The 22,495-nt window shown below is 40.5% G+C and overlaps 1 protein-coding gene across 1 annotated transcript; it reads left to right on the top strand.

Annotated features, from left to right (window-relative positions):
- The first annotated feature begins 7,842 nt into the window (after positions 1-7,842).
- Positions 7,843-21,536, top strand: LOC128243177 (uncharacterized). The gene is made up of 7 exons (XM_052960772.1): positions 7,843-7,918; positions 10,688-10,793; positions 11,162-11,280; positions 11,785-18,144; positions 18,482-18,582; positions 18,928-18,942; positions 19,417-21,536. Exons 2-7 carry the CDS (start codon positions 10,717-10,719, stop codon positions 19,594-19,596), a joined length of 6,852 nt encoding a protein of 2,283 aa, XP_052816732.1. The 5' UTR covers positions 7,843-7,918; positions 10,688-10,716; the 3' UTR covers positions 19,597-21,536.
- The last annotated feature ends 959 nt before the right edge of the window (positions 21,537-22,495 follow it).

Genomic DNA, 22,495 nt, shown 5'->3' with positions numbered 1-22,495 from the left:
AGGTGATGTACTTGTTTTGATGAGAAACAGGTAAGTGAAACGGGACGGTAGTTTTCAGTTACTTCTTAAAGTCAGATGTTACGCTAGCATTTCTGGAACATTGTCAGGAACTTTTGGTCAGTAATTGCTTTTGTGTTGTCTTCTTTTCTTGCTTTCGCATATCACTCGCGGTGGTATGTTGCTATTTAGTACTGGTTTGAGATCTCTGATTTGAAGGTTTCACATAGTTTGTCCACTGTATGTCTATGAAAACACCAATTGTCAAATGCTGTGTTTGTCCACCAACAGCGTACCGCAACGGGCTGTTTCTTCGAAAAAAATCACGATTTTAAAAGTAAGCATATATCGGTCGATGTTTTCAAGCCATACTCTCTGTTCTGGCTAGCTTTTTTATATCTAAGAATAAGATACTAAATTACAGCTTGAATTAGGGCACTTTAAAGCTTCTCATTATTTTACTACCTGTTACCAAAAACTGTCGACTTGTTCTTACGAGTTCAATTCAACAATAACAATAAACATTCAAATGTTTGCAACTGCAAATTTCTCTCCCTAGCTTGCTTTCTGGACACAACAATGGCCTACTTACCATTATCCTAAAGCAACGTCGATAGGTGTCTGCCAGTACACTCTGTTCCCTGACATAAAAAAATCAAATAAATTTTATCTATGTATAAAAGATGTATAAAAAGTGAATGCTCCATTTCAAGTGATTTTCGTTTTATCTGTTTAGTAAACACTTATAATTATAACTTAATGGATGAAGACCTACATGTCACAGGTGTGCCAGACATAGCCACTGACGCCACGAGCAAGAGGAAAGTCGATCTTCTATATCAGCTGAGTGAAGACCTACATGTCACAGGTGTGCCAAACATGGCCACTGACGCCACGAGCAAGAGGATAGTCGATCTTCTATATCAGCTGAGTGAAGACCTACATGTCACAGTTGTGCCAAACATGGCCACTGACGCCACGAGCAAGAGGATAGTCGAGCTTCTATATCAGATGAGTGAAGACGTACATGTCACAGGTGTGCCAGACATGGCCACTGACGCCACGAGCAAGAGGATAGTCGAGCTTCTATATCAGCTGAGTGAAGACGTACATGTCACAGGTGTGCCAGACATGGCCACTGACGCCACGAGCAAGAGGATAGTCGAGCTTCTATATCAGATGAGTGAAGACGTACATGTCACAGGTGTGCCAGACATGGCCACTGACGCCACGAGCAAGAGGATAGTCGAGCTTCTATATCAGATGAGTGAAGACGTACATGTCACAGTTGTGCCAGACATGGCCACTGACGCCACGAGCAAGAGGATAGTCGAGCTTCTATATCAGATGAGTGAAGACCTACATGTCACAGGTGTGCCAGACATGGCCACTGACGCCACGAGCAAGAGGATAGTCGAGGCCACTGACGCCACGAGCAAGAGGATAGTCGAGCTTCTATATCAGCTGAGTGAAGACGTACATGTCACAGGTGTGCCAGACATGGCCACTGACGCCACGAGCAAGAGGATAGTCGAGCTTCTATATCAGATGAGTGAAGACGTACATGTCACAGTTGTGCCAGACATGGCCACTGACGCCACGAGCAAGAGGATAGTCGAGCTTCTATATCAGATGAGTGAAGACGTACATGTCACAGTTGTGCCAGACATGGCCACTGACGCCACGAGCAAGAGGATAGTCGAGCTTCTATATCCGATGAGTGAAGACCTACATGTCACAGGTGTGCCAGACATGGCCACTGACGCCACGAGCAAGAGAATAGTCGAGCTTCTATATCAGATGAGTGAAGACCTACATGTCACAGTTGTGCCAGACATGGCCACTGACGCCACGAGCAAGAGGATAGTCGAGCTTCTATATCAGCTGAGTGAAGACGTACATGTCACAGGTGTGCCAGACATGGCCACTGACGCCACGAGCAAGAGGATAGTCGAGCTTCTATATCAGCTGAGTGAAGACGTACATGTCACAGTTGTGCCAGACATGGCGACTGACGCCACGAGCAAGAGGATAGTCGAGCTTCTATATCAGATGAGTGAAGACGTACATGTCACAGGTGTGCCAGACATGGCCACTGACGCCACGAGCAAGAGAATAGTCGAGCTTCTATATCAGATGAGTGAAGACGTACATGTCACAGTTGTGCCAGACATGGCCACTGACGCCACGAGCAAGAGGATAGTCGAGCTTCTATATCAGATGAGTGAAGACGTACATGTCACAGGTATGCCAGACATGGCCACTGACGCCACGAGCAAGAGGATAGTCGAGCTTCTATATCAGATGAGTGAAGACGTACATGTCACAGGTGTGCCAGACATGGCCACTGACGCCACGAGCAAGAGGATAGTCGAGCTTCTATATCAGATGAGTGAAGACCTACATGTCACAGGTGTGCCAGACATGGCCACTGACGCCACGAGCAAGAGGATAGTCGAGCTTCTATATCAGCTGAGTGAAGACGTACATGTCACAGGTGTGCCAGACATGGCCACTGACGCCACGAGCAAGAGGATAGTCGATCTTCTATATCAGATGAGTGAAGACGTACATGTCACAGGTGTGCCAGACATGGCCACTGACGCCACGAGCAAGAGGATAGTCGAGCTTCTATATCAGCTGAGTGAAGACGTACATGTCACAGGTGTGCCGCCAGACATGGCCACTGACGCCACGAGCAAGAGGATAGTCGATCTTCTATATCAGATGAATGAAGACCTACATGTCACAGGTGTGCCAGACATGGCCACTGACGCCACGAGCAAGAGGATAGTCGATCTTCTATATCAGCTGAGTGAAGACCTACATGTCACAGGTGTGCCAGACATGGCCACTGACGCCACGAGCAAGAGGATAGTCGAGCTTCTATATCAGATGAGTGAAGACGTACATGTCACAGGTGTGCCAGACATGGCCACTGACGCCACGAGCAAGAGAATAGTCGAGCTTCTATATCAGATGAGTGAAGACGTACATGTCACAGGTGTGCCAGACATGGCCACTGACGCCACGAGCAAGAGAATAGTCGAGCTTCTATATCAGATGAGTGAAGACGTACATGTCACAGGTGTGCCAGACATGGCCACTGACGCCACGAGCAAGAGGATAGTCGAGCTTCTATATCAGATGAGTGAAGACGTACATGTCACAGGTGTGCCAGACATGGCCACTGACGCCACGAGCAAGAGGATAGTCGAGCTTCTATATCAGCTGAGTGAAGACGTACATGTCACAGGTGTGCCAGACATGGCCACTGACGCCACGAGCGAGAGGATAGTCGAGCTTCTATATCAGCTGAGTGAAGACGTACATGTCACAGGTGTGCCAGACATGGCCACTGACGCCACGAGCAAGAGGATAGTCGAGCTTCTTTATCAGATGAGTGAAGACGTACATGTCACAGGTGTGCCAGACATGGCCACTGACGCCACGAGCAAGAGAATAGTCGAGCTTCTATATCAGATGAGTGAAGACGTACATGTCACAGTTGTGCCAGACATGGCCACTGACGCCACGAGCAAGAGGATAGTCGAGCTTCTATATCAGATGAGTGAAGACCTACATGTCACAGTTGTGCCAGACATGGCCACTGACGCCACGAGCAAGAGAATAGTCGAGCTTCTATATCAGATGAGTGAAGACGTACATGTCACAGTTGTGCCAGACATGGCCACTGACGCCACGAGCAAGAGAATAGTCGAGGTTCTATATCAGCTGAGTGAAGACCTACATGTCACAGTTGTGCCAAACATGGCCACTGACGCCACGAGCAAGAGGATAGTCGAGCTTCTATATCAGCTGAGTGAAGACGTACATGTCACAGGTGTGCCAGACATGGCCACTGACGCCACGAGCAAGAGGATAGTCGAGCTTCTATATCAGCTGAGTGAAGACGTACATGTCACAGTTGTGCCAGACATGGCGACTGACGCCACGAGCAAGAGGATAGTCGAGCTTCTATATCAGATGAGTGAAGACGTACATGTCATAGGTGTGCCAGACATGGCCACTGACGCCACGAGCAAGAGAATAGTCGAGCTTCTATATCAGATGAGTGAAGACGTACATGTCACAGTTGTGCCAGACATGGCCACTGACGCCACGAGCAAGAGGATAGTCGAGCTTCTATATCAGATGAGTGAAGACCTACATGTCACAGGTATGCCAGACATGGCCACTGACGCCACGAGCAAGAGGATAGTCGAGCTTCTATATCAGATGAGTGAAGACGTACATGTCACAGGTGTGCCAGACATGGCCACTGACGCCACGAGCAAGAGGATAGTCGAGCTTCTATATCAGATGAGTGAAGACCTACATGTCACAGGTGTGCCAGACATGGCCACTGACGCCACGAGCAAGAGGATAGTCGATCTTCTATATCAGCTGAGTGAAGACGTACATGTCACAGGTGTGCCAGACATGGCCACTGACGCCACGAGCAAGAGGATAGTCGATCTTCTATATCAGATGAGTGAAGACGTACATGTCACAGGTGTGCCAGACATGGCCACTGACGCCACGAGCAAGAGGATAGTCGAGCTTCTATATCAGCTGAGTGAAGACGTACATGTCACAGGTGTGCCGCCAGACATGGCCACTGACGCCACGAGCAAGAGGATAGTCGATCTTCTATATCAGATGAGTGAAGACCTACATGTCACAGGTGTGCCAGACATGGCCACTGACGCCACGAGCAAGAGGATAGTCGATCTTCTATATCAGCTGAGTGAAGACCTACATGTCACAGGTGTGCCAGACATGGCCACTGACGCCACGAGCAAGAGGATAGTCGAGCTTCTATATCAGATGAGTGAAGACCTACATGTCACAGGTGTGCCAGACATGGCCACTGACGCCACGAGCAAGAGAATAGTCGAGCTTCTATATCAGATGAGTGAAGACGTACATGTCACAGGTGTGCCAGACATGGCCACTGACGCCACGAGCAAGAGAATAGTCGAGCTTCTATATCAGATGAGTGAAGACGTACATGTCACAGGTGTGCCAGACATGGCCACTGACGCCACGAGCAAGAGGATAGTCGAGCTTCTATATCAGATGAGTGAAGACGTACATGTCACAGGTGTGCCAGACATGGCCACTGACGCCACGAGCAAGAGGATAGTCGAGCTTCTATATCAGCTGAGTGAAGACGTACATGTCACAGGTGTGCCAGACATGGCCACTGACGCCACGAGCGAGAGGATAGTCGAGCTTCTATATCAGCTGAGTGAAGACGTACATGTCACAGGTGTGCCAGACATGGCCACTGACGCCACGAGCAAGAGGATAGTCGAGCTTCTATATCAGATGAGTGAAGACGTACATGTCACAGGTGTGCCAGACATGGCCACTGACGCCACGAGCAAGGGAATAGTCGAGCTTCTATATCAGATGAGTGAAGACGTACATGTCACAGTTGTGCCAGACATGGCCACTGACGCCACGAGCAAGAGGATAGTCGAGCTTCTATATCAGATGAGTGAAGACCTACATGTCACAGTTGTGCCAGACATGGCCACTGACGCCACGAGCAAGAGAATAGTCGAGCTTCTATATCAGATGAGTGAAGACATACATGTCACAGTTGTGCCAGACATGGCCACTGACGCCACGAGCAAGAGAATAGTCGAGCTTCTATATCAGATGAGTGAAGACGTACATGTCACAGTTGTGCCAGACATGGCCACTGACGCCACGAGCAAGAGAATAGTCGAGGTTCTATATCAGCTGAGTGAAGACGTACATGTCACAGGTGTGCCAGACATGGGCCGCTGACGCCACGAGCAAGAGGATAGTCGACCTTCTATATCAGATGAGTGAAGACGTACATGTCACAGGTGTGCCAGACATGGCCACTGACGCCACGAGCGAGAGGATAGTCGATCTTTTATATCAGATGAGTGAAGACCTGAATGTCACAGGTGTGCCAGACATGGCCACTGACGCCACGATCGAGAGGATAGTCGGTCGAACAAGACCAAACATGCTGCATGTCACAGATGTGCCTGACACGCCTATTGCGTATTGCGTTTGAGGCCAGTACTTTTATATTTGCGCTGTCACATATCCGGTGTGCTAAGCGCATATATTATATTCTTGGGATGTGAAATCTACGAGTTTAAAAGTTTGATGTTTTCCATAATGAAATATGTGTACTGCATGATTTCGCAGAGTTAGTCAATACCTGTGACAAATACTTAGAATTCATCGTACCCTAGTTAAGGGATGGACACTGGATACAGAGATGCGCAGGCTACATGTAGCATGGCAAGAGTCTCAGGTGACTTTCATGAGCTCACGTTGCAAAGATACAAGTAACCAGATACCAAGAAAGTTATTTCACGTCGGATAAACATAAATTACAACACTAGCTCGCAGAGCTATATTTTCCGGCAAAATGCAAATCAAATAACAAATAAATAATGCAACACAGAACCTGGAAGATAATAAGTGATATCAAATAAGATTAAATTAAAAGTTAAATAGTGTTAGCAAATTTAGTTAGACATACAGTATTATCATATATTAAATGATTATAAATACATTGATTCTAAATAGATGATAACAAGTTAATTCAGACGATGTGCTAATGTCAGAATTTAATATTGAAACAATAGTTTGACTTAAGTCCAAAAATGCAAATAATAATGATACAAAAGCAGATTGCCAAATAAAATACAAAAAGCAGGGCAAAGAACATAATATTGCAGACATATCCAAGGAAAATGTGACAAATGAAAAGAAAAATGAACTTTAAATCATATTTAATGTAGGACAAATATATGGTTGAGCATGCTACATAATACATAAATGGAGATTAGACCGGGCTAATGGTTTAATATCTAAGCATAGTCTATAACTAAGCCATTTACACGTATACACACTACCAAAGCAAAACAACATCAAATCTAGAGCAATATAATATGTATGTTCATGAAGTATAAAAAGCAAATTAAAACTTATTGAGAATGAAGATACATATAGCTCGAAATGTTAATTCTACAAGAAAAAAACCCGACAGAATTATAACAGGTTACATAAAGGAGATAAGTATTATATAGCAACAATGTAAAGCACTAGTAGCTTATGAAGTTTATAATGTACAGAGTTATTTAAAACGACACATGGATCATTTGCATTTTAGTACTGACCCAGTGTCTTTCTTTTGAATTCTTTAAAACTGTCTATTTGGCTAAAATCATTTGTAAGGTTACTGTGCAGCCTCAAAAAGAAATGAGTTCTTGCAATAAGTTCTTATCCTAGGAATGCCAAATGTGCTTGAAAATCTGAAACTGTATTAAGTGTTTTATTAACTTTAATATTCTGGTTAAATATCATGTAAGTACTTAAAAGTTTTAATAGCAATTGTTTCAATCGAATGAAAATGAATGCATTCATAGTTATTGATCCGGGCACATTAGCATTCATAGTGTAGCTCTAAGTAATGCATGTATGTAATTTAAATTGATTGCTCTGTTATCACATGGTAGTATACCCACAGATATGTAAGGTTCAAATATTGACCCACAAATACATATATACCGCGGAGCCCACGGAACAATTGACTTGTGAGATCTAAAATAAGTAAGCACAGGAAAGCTGAAAACAATACCAGATTTTGTTTTAACCCCATTTCTCAGGTGTTATATCATTGAAAACACGTTGCACAATTTAGAAAAATGTACAATATAAATAATAAGGTACGAATGGGCCACTGTGACACAGCGTACCTGTGGCCGAAATAATGGTTATTATACAAAACTATCCTTTGCATAAGTTTGATGACGTCACAAGTACCTGTTATCGTGAATATTCATTGGCAATTGTTTCGCCGATTACGGAAGTCTTTGGGTTGCGTGTCGAAAAGAAAAATTGAAATAATTACCACAAAATGGTTAGTTTATTATAAACGAATTATGCAGTCGTGTTCCTTCTTTGTTTATTTACATTGCTGAATGCCTACTTTTGGAAATAAAAGCGAAGTTTTCATGATCTAGTTGATAATTGGTAGCATGGGCAACGGCAAATTCTGACTTGCTGAGCAAAGATGGCGGCCGCTGCCTTCTTGAAACTTTGCAAACAAATGAAAATCGCCATGTTATTGTCATCTTGTATTACAATTATACTCTAATTTTAGTTGAAACTGACATCTAATTTATTAATTAATTTATCAGCCAAGTTGGACAAGAAATAAGTACCTTTTGAGCCAGTGGCCCGTAACTTGGCGCCTGCGATCCGATAAAGCTGTTTTTGTATTACCTACTGTTTGGTTCTTGTAGTAGTCTAAAATAATAGACCCAATCCATTAAAGGATTTGCCATATAAAAAGGTAAAAAAGCCATCCAATTACAATTATTGGGACTAGTTCATGAAAGAGTCCTGTAGCATGCAAATGGCACCAGACAATAAGGAAAATAATTTTTACTTCTTTGTTTCTACTTTTTTTTCTGAGATATTCTTTAATCATCATTATAAAGATTAAATCTTGTTAAATTTGCTTCTTTTTATATTATCATAGATATTGAGAACTTGACCAATTATTGTAAGTTTGAAAAATGTTCTGTTAAAAGTTTCATGCATTTGTGGTTAATGAAATAAACAGTGGCGGATCCAGGTTTCTAAATTAGGGGGGGGCGTAACTTCTGAAATTGACTTCTGTTGGCCGCTAAGGCCCCCATGTGTTTTCATGGTAATTCAGGGGGTCGGAGGCCTTCGCGACGTACTCAAGCTCTTAAACTATTGCATGTGTTTACTATGGAACGCCGGGGCACAATGCTTCTTGCGAAATGTGTTATGCAAATGCTATATATAGAACAATAGTTTCATTTTCGACCAATCGAATGGCCGGGTACGGAATTACGGAAGCTCGTGCTATGTGAAATCTAAATATAGTAACACCTCCTGAATAACGGATTTCCTTCGCATTTCGCATGAAGCATTTTAAAAGCATTTAGCATCTCGCATTTTGCACAAAAATCATTTCCCAAAGAGCATTTCGCATATGGCATAACACAATCAAATTGAATCGGACGAAATATTGTGCACGTTCCGAACTGCTCCCGGCAGTGAAGGGGATGTAAGACATAGGCTACTGATACTGCTACAGAAATATTATTATTCGGTGGAAGAAATGATACTCTTTCTAACCTAACACGTTTACAGCAATATACAGAGTTGCACATCTTGCTATTCGCAATCTAACTGACTTTCTGGCATATTTTCTCTAGGACACCTCTTTACTTTACTGTTTCTGAATATTATATTGTATTTGTGTGTTTATATATGTTATTCTAATGAATAGACACAACAAACGTATTATTTTTCACCTCTATTACATGCAGATAAAAGTATTTTTCAAATTAATGTGTTCCTTTTTTCATTTCATACAAAATGATTCTGCTCAATTTATGCTAACAACGGTAAAAAATATTGAATCGAAGCTTTTCGCATTTCGCAAAAAGAATTTCGCATTAAGCAATTCGCAAAAAGCATTTCGCATAAAGCATTAAGCGTTTTGCAAAAAACATTAAGCATTATGCAAAAAGCATGAAGTATTTCACATTTCGCAAGAAGCATTGCGCCCCGGCGTTCCATAGTTTACACTGTTTTTACAAAGCTTGAACTGCGAGAGACACTTTGTAACGTAGTAACGCCGTTAAGCTGATCGTCACCTCCCTATAGATCAAGTTTTTTTCCCCGCATAAATTGAAAGACCTTGGTAAAATTGAAAAAGTAATTCATACAGTTATTGGGCAAACTTTAATGTTTGTTCAGTGACACCGAGTGAAAGTGTCTGCTTTAAGCAAGTAGTCCGCTGAATTCTCGTGTATTTGATCTCTTAAGTTAATCTTGTTTCATATTATCGGATTTGGTGAAAATGTTACTGGATTGCTAAACGGTTAGGATCCGGATTAGACGCCGAGTTACTCGGCGTCTGATCCGGATCCAATCAGGTTGACGACATCACTACGGTCGCTATTGGCATGCTTAGGGTTACAAACAAAACTTTATCGAAATTACCCATTTACTTCATCGATACGCATGTATTAGCATCTCGAGCAGATAGAAATTGACGCCATAATGGGAAATTGTTTTTTTTATGAGTTTAAATGAATTGCCTCTCGTAAATTGTCCCTTACCGCTATAAACAGTGTTGACCCTTATCATACCGATCGCGACCATAGTAATTTTAAAGTTAACCAGCTTGAACTCGGCGTCTGATCTGGATCCAAGCTGTTTTACACTCGTAAGAGTCCAATGTGGCCAAATAGATGTTCGATACAACCACGGTAAATCGAGATCTATTTTTTTGTGTGGAGCAAATCATAACCTTAAAAGCTATCTACAATGATGGAACAATATTAATAATTTATACATATACTTGGAAAATTGTAGGGGGGGGGGGCGCGCGTCGGGTCCGCCCCCACCCCCCCCCCCCCCCCCCCCCCCTGGATCCGCCTATGATAAACCTAAAAAAACATGACTGCAAGACTTTTTGATTAGTATGATGTAATTGTACATACAAGTTTATGAATCGTTATTGGGAAACCAAGTATTATCACAGTGGCAAATTGGAATGGAAGTTAGTAATATACACATATATATGGTGGTTGAAATGTTAACCTAATTGCTAGGACTATTTTCAAATGCTAACTTTTTTCAGGGACTGTCTTGGCCTTGAACTTGGTAACCATGGCAATAGTTCACACCTGTGACCTTTGTGGCCTGTCATCAAAGAATGTGTACCTATTTAAGAGACACAGGATAAGGTTTGTGATTAATTTTTAAAATTAGAATGTTTTCATTGTGTTAAAAGACTTATGCTTTAATATTCTTGCTGAAATGTTGTAATATATCTATTTCATTTTTTAAACAACTCTGTTATCATGACCATTGATTAAAAAATAGTGCGAATTGGCATAAGTGTGTAAAGTGCATTGTTCTTAAATCATGGAATATCATTGAAAGCATTTTGCCAGAGAATTAAGTTAACCACTATCAAAATATTGGCTTTTAATTGTTGCTGTTTACAGGTCAATTTATTGCAAGCCATTTATAATTAATGACACTGGGAGCATTGAACGATAATACAAATGTACATATAAGAAAGATATGTAATTTAATGCCTCTACTTTAGATGCAAGAAGGATCATGGTATCAAGAGGGGTAGGAAGAAAACTCAGATCTCACCAGAAACAGAGGAGGGAGGGACAAGTGTGAGGACCGATGTGGAAACAGACTCCTCCGCCCTTATTGGTAAAATGTCACAAATAGGGATCCATATCTTTGATTTAAGGATAGTCACAGGATAGTCATGGGTGTCAATGTCAACAAATATATGTTTAAGCAATTACTTACAATAAAACAAAATTCTATTTTCATCTAAAAACTTGATTTAGTCACTGGTAAAAGCAAGGGAAATATTTTTAGAGCTTTTCATTTAACTGTATATGAACATGACTGTTTAACATAAAACATTTTAGCCATGACAACCTGGGATAATATTTATTTAGTGTCACAATTAGCAATTTGTAATGGAATCTTTGGTTAAAGCAAAATAAAGGCAAAAAAAAATAAAAAAATGCAAAAAATCAGTTTTATGCGTAAAAAATTAGTACCATTATTTTACAAAGTAACTGTTAATAACAAATGCCAGACTGTATTAATGTTACCAACCCTATGGTGATAAAAGAAGATTTGATACAGATATAGAATAATTGGAAATGTGAATGAAAAAGTTCATGAATGATGCATTTACAGATACAAGCATTGAAGAACTAGAAGACCCAGTGCCGGAGGGTGCTGAAGAGACCTCTGACACCTCCAGTCAGAAAGACGAATCAATCTCAGTCACCACTGAGCTAACAGAGGCAAGCCCTACTTGTCCAGGAGTGAAAATCGTAAAGAAGATATGCCGTAGTTACTCCTGTCCCAAGTGCTCGTTTGAGTCGAAGAGGTCGCGTGACTTTCTGTATCACTCTGTGGAGGTCCATAACAGTAGGATCTCTATCTATGCCTGTCAACTGTGTGACTATTGTTCTCAGTACAGGCAGAAACTGAAGCGACACATGCACAAGACGCATGGGCTCATAGACTTTGAATATTCGAATATTAAGGGACCAGAACACCAAGGCTTGGTAGGGCCGGAGAAATTACCTAAGCATTCTGTCATAAAACCCGGTTTGAAAGTCAAGGCGGTGTCTAAAAAGTCTCTTGGAAGTAAACATGGTCTTGGAAAGAAAAAACTGAAAGTCAAGTTTAGACCTAAGCAAATCTTGAGCGAATCAGCAAGTGCCTCTGTTTCCAAGGAGAGGCAGGTATCACCTAGTAACAAGCCTATTCCACAGAAGACTGATCAGCTCTCGCGAGTTGTTGAAGAAGTGGTAGGAGATGATGGGCAACTCGTGTTTAAATGTAAGGAGTGCCAGTATACAGGCGATGACAAACAGGCTGTGGCTAAGCATGCAGTCTCCTGGCATGTTGATACCAAGTCTTTTTCCTGCTCCTACTGCGACTACATAACATTTGAAAGGAATGACCTCATTTCCCACAACCCTGTGCACAGAAACGAACACCAGTTTAAATGTGATGAATGTACTTACTCGACAGATTTCCGACCAAATTATGACCGTCATCTTCAGAACCACAAGGGGAATTATCCATTTAAGTGCACTAAATGCACTTATGGCTGTGGAAGCGATGCTGTCCTCAAGAGACATTTGTCCAGCAACCACGATCCTCTTCCTGTTCCACCGCCAGCCAAGAAAATGAAGCTACATGTTCCTGTTCCAAAACAAGCCAATTCAATGTCAGTTGTGCCGCCACCATTGGCCAAACCCACTAAAACATCGCCTCGTCAGAATTCTGGAGCAAGTGGTTCACCTGTCACAAAGAACGATAATATGCCAGATTCTCCAATCAAAATGGATGCAGAAACTATCGCTGAAGTGAATTCTTACATCTATTTTGACCCTTCTAGTGCTTCAATGGTTCCGAGACCTAGCTTACCTCCCTTTGATTCTGAAACTGCTACCCAGTTGGCAAGAGAGTTATCTCCCTCTAGGAAACTCCCACCGAATATCATACAATATGTGGAGAAGTCAGAAGACAAGCTGGTTTGTCCAGCGTGCAAACTGAAATACAAGAGGTCTTCAGATTTAAACCGACATATGAAGACGAAACACGGTTGCAAATTGAGGGAGTATTTGGAAACTCATACCGATTCTGATGTTTTTGGTTCTGATGCTGCTAAATGGGCTGATTATAGCGATGCATTGAATGATATAGAAAATGATGATGATGAGGAGGAGGAGGTGGAGGAGGAGGATGATGATGATGATGATGAATATTTTACCTCACTAGAGAAAGGGAATAAGGATGATGATGAAGATATTGCAGTTTCTGCTGAGAAACTAAAATGTAAGTACTGCAACTACCAAGCTAAATGGATCAGTGATCTGAAAAGGCATTTCAGCTGTCATTCCCTTGAGAAACGCTACAAATGCAATTTTTGCCCTAAGAAGTATAAGTACAGAAGTGACCTTAATGTTCATGTTAGGAAGGAGCATAATCGAGAGCCCAGTGGGGAGGTGAAGGTTGTTAAAGTTGCGACCATGCCCAGAAAGAAAACTTCACCAGCGATGTTTAAATGTCCTTGCTGCACCTACATTTCACCTTGGAAATCCGAGATTGACCGACATTCTCGTATTCACAACACGGAGAAAACTTTCCAATGTAACAACTGTGAGTACCAAACTTACTGGAGAAGCGACATCCGCAGACATATTTACAAGAAACACCCAGAAATTATGGCTGAAGGATTGACATTGAATGATGTGATTATCACTAGAAAAGTCTCCCCTCCTGCAATTGTTGTCACTACAGATGACAAAACAAAAGGAGATGCCAGTATGTTATCTTCAGAGGGAGAGTCCTCAAGGGAGACGACTCCAGTAAAATATGGATCAAGGGAAACAACTCCTGAAGTCAACATGAGCGATTATATTACAACAACGCACACTGGTCATTCACCAACACCCTCACCTATTAAGGAGGTAGGAAAGGGTTGGTATAAGTGCCAATACTGTGGATTTGAGACTAATGCTCCTTCGAAGATGAACGCCCATATTGCCACACATACAAATCTGAAGAGATACATGTGTCCAATCTGTGGTCGCCGAGCAAACTGGAAATGGGATATTGCAAAACATATCAAGTTAAGTCATCGGGATGAAACCACGCAGGTGATCAAACTGAGCAAGAAAGAGGCTGAGGACACTATTCAAGTTTACATGGAGGCAAATCCTGTTGTGAGAAGAGACCATCACCTTAATCTCACCCCAGAAAGAGAATTGACAGAAAAGAGTGTATACTTCAAGTGCCCTTTCTGCAGTTTTTCTGATGAGCGAAGAATTTCAGTGAATCGTCACATGAGGTCTGCGCATGAAGGTCAAGAGGGAACTGTGGTAGTTCTTGCCAAGAAAGAAAAACATTCTACAACAGAAGTGAAAACCTCGACCCAGACGACATCCACTCCAATACAGATGCATACCCCAAGCAAATTTATGCATCTTGTTGACAATAAAAGCCCACAAGATGTTGCAAGACCTTTCATGTGCTCTGAATGCGGTAAAAGAGGAGCAACTAAAGGCGATGTGAAGAAACACTACCATTATGCTCACTCAGATAAAGAAATAAGGATTGTCTATCTGGGGGATGGTTCACAAAGTGTCATCCCTGCTAATCATGAAGCAAGTAACAAGTCTTTGGAAAGCAAGCCACAGTCACATTTTCATGAAACAACGTCTGTAATGACTTCTACACAAGATATGCCAGCTCCAAAAGCAGGGCCCTCAAAGGACCCAAAGAAAATAGGTTACATTCGACCATTTCAGTGTGGGCTTTGTGGTCGCAGGTCGAACTGGAGATGGGACGTCAACAGGCATATTCGAGAGAGACATCCTGACATGGTTGGTAAAGTGAAAATCATTGAGCTGTCTGAAGATGAAGCTAGGGCCACTATTGAAAAATACACTAAGGAACAGTTACCTACCTTGAACAGAACTGCTTTCTCAGTCCCTAGAAAGAGGCATTCAGTTTTTTGGGATAAGTATAATAGTAAGTCTTTGAATTCCAGTCAGTCTGAATCTGACAGCTCATTTAATAATTCCAGTTTTTCTGAAATGAACACATCGCAAAACAGTGTTGATAAAAGCAGTGTAGCCATGGAAACACAACACAGCCTTGACCTTTCCCAGCCGGTGTTCCCAGGTCATCCAGCTAGAACGTTTCATGAAAATATGCAAGTATCTTCTACTAATACCAGTACTTCCCCAAGAAATACTTTTGCTGATGCATTAAAGAGAAACACGTATAAGCAGTACAAATGCTCAGGGTGTTGTTACAGATCTGATTACAGAGGCGATATAATGCGGCACTTGGTGAGAAGGCATGGTCCAAACAGAGCGAAGGTGGTGATTCTAGACAAGGAGACAGCTATGGCAACTATTGGATCCTACAAATACAGCAAGCATGAGGCGGACAAGGCGGAAAGGGCCGCAGCCAAGGGGGAGATCTACCACCCTTCTCCGCCCAGGACCTTTACACCCGCAGGGCCACTGCCAAAAGAGGCTTGGGCGGGGTTGGAGAAGAAACTATGGAAATGCAGCATGTGTCCTTACTCCGATGAAGACAAGGTTGATGTTCTAAAGCACCTGTCGAAGCATAACATGAAGGCTTACAAGTGTGGCAACTGCAACTGGACCTCGAATTTTAAATCCGCTGTGGACAGGCATATTCAGAGCAAGCATGACAAGACTGAGGGAGCTATGGCCAGGCTTAACATCAAGCTGATTAAGGAAGGACCTGGATTAGATCAGACTGGTAGGTCCATTATGCCTCAGGGGATGGCCACTGGGGAGCCCAATGCAATCTCATCAGAAATCGAGGCTCCTGTGCCAGTCACAGGGCAAGAGTCTATGACAAATCCCCAAGCTGTTATGTCAACTGCCGTTTTTCACTGTAAATTGTGTAATCATAGTTCTGTCTGGAGGTCTTGTGTGAGTAGGCATCTCAAGTCGGTCCACAAGGTGAAGGATTATGTGGCAAACATTGTGAAGAAAATAGTCCGCACCAATAGATCTGATGGTCAGCCAGGATCTCTGAAAGATCAACAAGTCTGGGCAAGGCCGAAGAACTTCTCCTGCCACATGTGTCCATACAAGACATACAAGGGAAAGATGCTGAACTTTCATATATCCTGTCATAAGCCCCAGCCAGGTGTAAAACAGGTGAAGTGTAAATACTGCCCATATTATGTGAGCAGTAACAGACTGCTGACACAGCATGTATATTTGCACCTGAACGAGTTTAAGAACAGCCAAGAGTCGCAGTACCCTGTTACACCAGTGAAGAATAAATCGGGATCCCCGGCAGTTGGTGTGCGTAGAAGCCCTCCGATTAACAAGAGGCACCGATGTGAGAAGTGTCCTTACTCGACAAACAGCAAAAACGACTTCTTGTACCACAAGCAATTTCACAGGCCAAAGCCGACTGCTGATTACAAGTGTGATTATTGCGACTACTGGGTTTCCCATCGAAGATTGATTAAGCAGCACATGAAGGTACATGAAGAAGGGTACTCTGTTGAAACTAGTGATGTAGAAGTCACTCCATCCAAGTCTGACTATTCAGAAAACTCACTGGTGTATGATACCGTGGAAATTGCAGCTATAAAGCAGAGAATCATTGCGTCAAAGATAACGCCAACTATTTCCTCCAGTCCATTGGTTTCACCCATGAAGATAGCTTCTACTTGCTCCATGGGAGGAAAACGGGGATTTCTACGCAAGGATGGAACATATAGGAAGATTCACCAGTGTCGGCACTGTCCATACATGAATCTGAAGCTAAGAAATATGAGGTTACATGAGCTGATGCATGGGAAGAGATCGTCAAGAAATCCACTTATGAAATGTCCGATGTGTGATTATTATGTAGCCTCCAGAGGACTTTTAGGACAGCATATGAAGGTCCATCGGCCCAATTACGGACATGAATTCCTTCAGCATGGCAATATGAGAATGGGTAATGAAAGTGTGGGCAGTGAAGACTCTGAGGTTGATAATAGTATCTCCCTAGAGAAGAAGATTGAAACTCTGTTGCAGATTACAAGGTTTAAAAAGTTTGGCTGTGAAAAGTGTCCTTATGCAAGTTCTAAACGAGCCAGGTTCCAAAGACATGTTGAGCTTCATGGCAGCAAGCAGAAGTTTAAATGTGACTTCTGTGACTACTCTGTGCCCACTCAGAATCTTTTGAATCAGCATACGAGATTGCATTTCGAGCCGAACCAGAATTTGCTGGCTGCCCAGTCCATCCTGAACCTTCAGTGCCTTCCGGAAATGCCTGCTGATGTTGCTCTGGCCAGCATGATGGCCAATAAAGATGCGAAAAATCCAGTGAGCATCACACATGATCACATTGAGTTGTACGAAAACCAGACAGAAGATTTGGAGCCCAAGAAATTATACCGATGTGACAGATGTCCGTATGCAAATGTTAGACGCGATCACTTATTGGCGCATCTGCGATGTCACATGGTGAAGCATGAGTTTGCTTGTCCTTATTGCGATTACAGTGTTGGTAAGACTCATGTCCTAGTCCAGCATGTAAAGGTCCACTTCAGTCCACTCCCAGAGTTGTCAGAATGGTTAGCTGAAAACGGTGACACAGAAAGAATGAAAGAACTCAAAGGGAAGAATTATGTAGAAGCTATAGAGGTTGTCAAGCTTTTCCATGATGGTAAGAAGATGGAAATTAATGTGAAAGCTGTTATAGCTGGTAACAGTGATAGTGCTGAAGTTGAAAATAACAGTACACAAAAGAAGAAAGAGAATGAACAAACAGCAGCTGATGCTAAAAGTGAATCTGACATTGTAGAAGATAATAAATCAGCTCCAGATGAAAGCAAAGCTATGGAAATTGAGGACAATTCTGAAACCATCAAGGAGGGATCCACTAATGATGATGATCAATCAAAGGAAGTTAATGACAACAATAAAAGCGCTACTGATATGGAAGTTGAAAATACTGACGAAGGAGAAAAGAAGCTTGAAGAGAAAGGTGAGTGTAATAAATAGTTTCAAATATATTTGTTTTGAATCTTCGAAATGTTTGATAGTAAGTACAACTTGGTTTAAATATTAAAATTTGTAAACAGTTCATAAAATGAGTACTAGTTTAATGTTTCATTGTTAACTAATAAATAATGTGTAAGTGGTTTGAAGAACATTGCAATTTGAGCAAATTATTTCAATGAGAAAACTGGAAAATGTAATGTAAAGATGTTATATCCGTACCTGATCAAACAAAAATCTATGTACATTGTACCACAATCATAACTAAATTGCATGTGAATGTCAATATATTTATATTGACTTATAACTTTTTGATGTTACAGATGTTTCCATGTATGTGTGTCGATACTGTGACCGAGAGTTTCCCGGCTCTGACAGCCTCGTGGCCCACGAAGTTAAACACCTTATTGGAAATAACTATGAGGTAGGAGTTGTTCCTTATTTGTAGAATCAGAGTGTTTTGATTGGATTGTAATAAAATAAATTGGCCAATTGTCTGAATAGAATCACTGAGTACTGAGTTATGACCAAGAATAAGACTTATACTGGATACTTGCTAGCCCAGTACTCAAAAACAAAAGCACAAAAGTAATATGCATTTTCCATTTTGCATTATAAGAGATTGTGTTAAGACTGTAGTTAATCATTCTTTGATAAAAGTTGTCAGTGCAGTCATACATGCATTCATTTGTTTGTACACTTCAGCCTTAAGTTGTCATCTGGTAAGTGTGTGTAAAGTGTTGTTTAATGAATTCTGATTTCGTTTCAGGAGCTGCTGACTCATGTAAGTATGGAAGGAAATATGAAGTCGGTAATCAAGTATTTCTGTTAAGATTTATCAAAGTATGTATTTATAAGTGTATGGTTCTTCTGTGATCCTACTTTGAACACAATACTCATTATGCTGTAATTCTAAAATTTTGTCTTTTTTAATTAATGCCAGATATACACTTAAACAGAGCATATGGTCAGGCATTCTTGCAAATGTCACGGCCTGAGGTACTTTTATTAATAAATAAATTGTCTTTAAAGACGCTCACAACAATGAGATGTGTTCTAACTCATAAAGGTCAATTTCGTTGCATGGACTAAGTCTGTAACTGATTTTAATTGAGTACAAATGTTCATATCATAAATACAAGTTAAAGGTCACATGTAATCCTGAATCTCTTGGTTTGCATACCTACCTAAGATTATTCAAAGCCTACATGAATCTGATTATATTTTAGATGTTTATGTGGAAGATTCCTCTTTTCAGTTTCCATATGTAGCTGACCAGCCAAGTAGCAGTAACCATGTGACAGAAAGTGAAGGGAATGCTGGGAATACGAGTGATGAAAGTGAGGCTAGCAAAAAGTCAGATGCACAAGAGGATTGTGGGAAGGCTGAAAATGGCAATGGACAAAAACTTGTCGAGGAAAACATGGAAGTTGAATGAAAAGACTTATTTGCTGTGTAAAAATTATTTATTCTGTATATTTGTATCTAAGATACAAACTTATTTAATCATAGTTGGCGATATAAATTATTCTCCAGACAAACACACATTTTTGTTGTGATTATACATCAACTTTTTCTTTTATGAATGCTTTGGATTTGGTCAAATGCCATTGACACCGTATCATATTTGTAATTTGTTTGTAAACAATTGTACACTTCTATTGAATTTAACAAGCAATTTTCTGTATTTCATTCAAATCATGCACATGTATGGAAAACCTCATAGTCTGATAGCCATGACTGACCAATTCTGTTATGCTCCATATATGAGTAGAGAGAAACAGAATGGGTCAATTGTGGGTACCCAATAAGAGAAAAACCTATGTTACTTATTATTGTAGCATTATATTGTTCAGCCAAATGTTATTAAATAAAACACAAGGTATTCAATTAAGTGTACTTGAAAACCGCTTGAACGATGCTCTGCTTGATTATCATTTATAGATGGTTAATTGTGCAGAATTATTGCTGTTCTTAGAATTAATGCTGAATTGATTTAATATATATTATAGAAAAAGATATTATGCAAGTTGTCTGATAGATGTTGTTAGTGGTATGCAATGGTGTTAGCTATGGTATCTGATGTACAGTTATGTGAGTTTTAGGATGCTTGGGGACTCCATATTATGTTTGTATCATTTAAAAGGGTGTTATGTGTAGAGAGGGAATCCATCTAAATTTTACAGAAAAAATATTATAAATAAGCTTCTTTGGAAAAATTGGTCCAATCATGTCCAATTTCAGTCCAACTATTGAGCATAAATACAAACGAAGATAACTTAATATATATTGTAATTAATTGACGTTTTTTGGAGTTGCCAGGCAACAAAATTGAACATTATTTGTATGAATTGATGAAATAACATGTGTATTTGTACATTGGATAACCAAAATTGTAAAATTCAATTTGAAATTTTAGGTAGACTTTTTTTTTTTAAGCAATTGGTATCAATGGTCGGATCGTACGTCACGTGCATCTGCTTAAACAATTCCATGCAGTCTAGGAAAGAAAAGTTACTTTCAGAAATGAACCTTTACCATGCATGCAATGAACATGGAGTTGTTGGTTATGCTATTGCTTTTTATGGAAATATGTCCGGGGGGGGAAAGAAATGTAAAAAATCAAAAATACCTGGTTTGTTGATGTTTTCTTAGTACGCATGTAATCATTTCAGCCGGTGCGTGTGATGTACTTTCCTACCATTGGGTATCCACTGTTGCATATTTGTTAACTTAAGATTTTTTAATGGTGCATGTGTTTTTGGAAACTGTTGAATCATTATGAATTTATTTTTCTCTTATAATGTTGTATTGTTAAGCTTAAATCTGTGATTCAGTCCTATTTGTATATTACAAAAGGAAATGTATGATACGAAATGAATTAAGTTCAGCATAATATTACGATATGTTATATCATATGTTACACTATATGCATATACAGAGAGAAAAAGGTTGAAGATTTCATTTTAGTAATCTTGTCATTTCAATTTAGAATGTGTTTTTTTGATTGCCAGGACTAACAGAAAATAACACTGATCAAAGTATATTTAATTTCTGATCCTTGTATGTCATTTATTTGTAATAATATCAAGTTGTATTTATTTTTATCTCATTTGTGAGTTTGATCAACTTTTTTTCATTTTCATTTTCTTATTTTCATTTACTTAACAAGCATTTGGCAATTTATTTAACTGAACAATCATATTGGCAATTTCCTTCATCTGAACAGCCATATTGGCAATTTCTCTTAATTGGTATTTCTTTCTCATCTGAAAAATCATATTCACAAAAACTTTAACAAGGGGAATAATTTCATTGTGATCATTTATATAAATCATGTTATAAACAATTCTGTAAATAAACTGCTGGGAGCTATTACTTCTGTGTTATACCTTAGTTGATGTTTAGGTAATTTGTTCTTCTATATGAGGTATTGTGATGGGCCTTGGTGTTGTCGATGTGCAAAATCACGAACCTTGTGTCTTACTCAAAAACAATTGAAGATATTCATATGAAACTTCTTACAAATGTTTACAAGTGACAATATGCACAATTGTTGCGAACTCTGGCATGGAAATTATTGAATAATGCCCCTTTTTGACTGAAAAAACAACAAGAGGCGAGCATTGTGATGTTCCTGTTTTCTACACGGTTAATCCTCAAAATGGATGTATGTGATGGGCAAGTTTAGAAGAACTGAAGAAAAATTAATTTACTTCAAAACATACACAAACCACATCGGACAAACAGCACTGGTGGACTGAGTTCAAGTCAAGCTTCCGCCAATATACTTTTTCTACGGGAAATCATTAGTACGAGTGTCTGTACATATTTCCACATTTGTTCCTTGTGGAACAAATGAAACTGCTTCATTAATTGTTCATGATTACAAAATTTTCCTACCCAAAACGCCCCTATACGCTTTGGCACAATGTTGTGCAAGTTGTTCTTGTGTTCGGGGGGAAATTGGAGGGCCAAAAGAAAACTCACTTGTCCAGTATGGTGACCACCAACCAAACTTAAGCTCAGGCCTGGAATCGAACCCAGCATGCACTGGCGAGAAGCAAGTGTGCTAACCACTGCGCTAACATGAAACATTTGATTGCATTTCTTTACAATATTTTGAAAGTCATATTGAATTTAACAGTTTTTCATCCGTAATTTGAGCTTTTAGTGTGGGTGACATACTTTTTCTCAAAATAGAAATTCAACGGATACCGATACATGGCTGAGTATAATTTTTGTATTACTCTGAAGAACATATTTGTCTGCCTTGACCTCATAGCATGATCATGACCTTTGATATGACGACAGGAATTAAACACGAACATTATTGA

Source organism: Mya arenaria, chromosome 8 (assembly GCF_026914265.1).
Source record: "Mya arenaria isolate MELC-2E11 chromosome 8, ASM2691426v1".
NCBI classification, from domain to species: domain Eukaryota; kingdom Metazoa; phylum Mollusca; class Bivalvia; order Myida; family Myidae; genus Mya; species Mya arenaria.
Note: the sequence above shows the minus strand (reverse complement) of the source record. Positions and strands in the feature narration are given on the sequence as shown.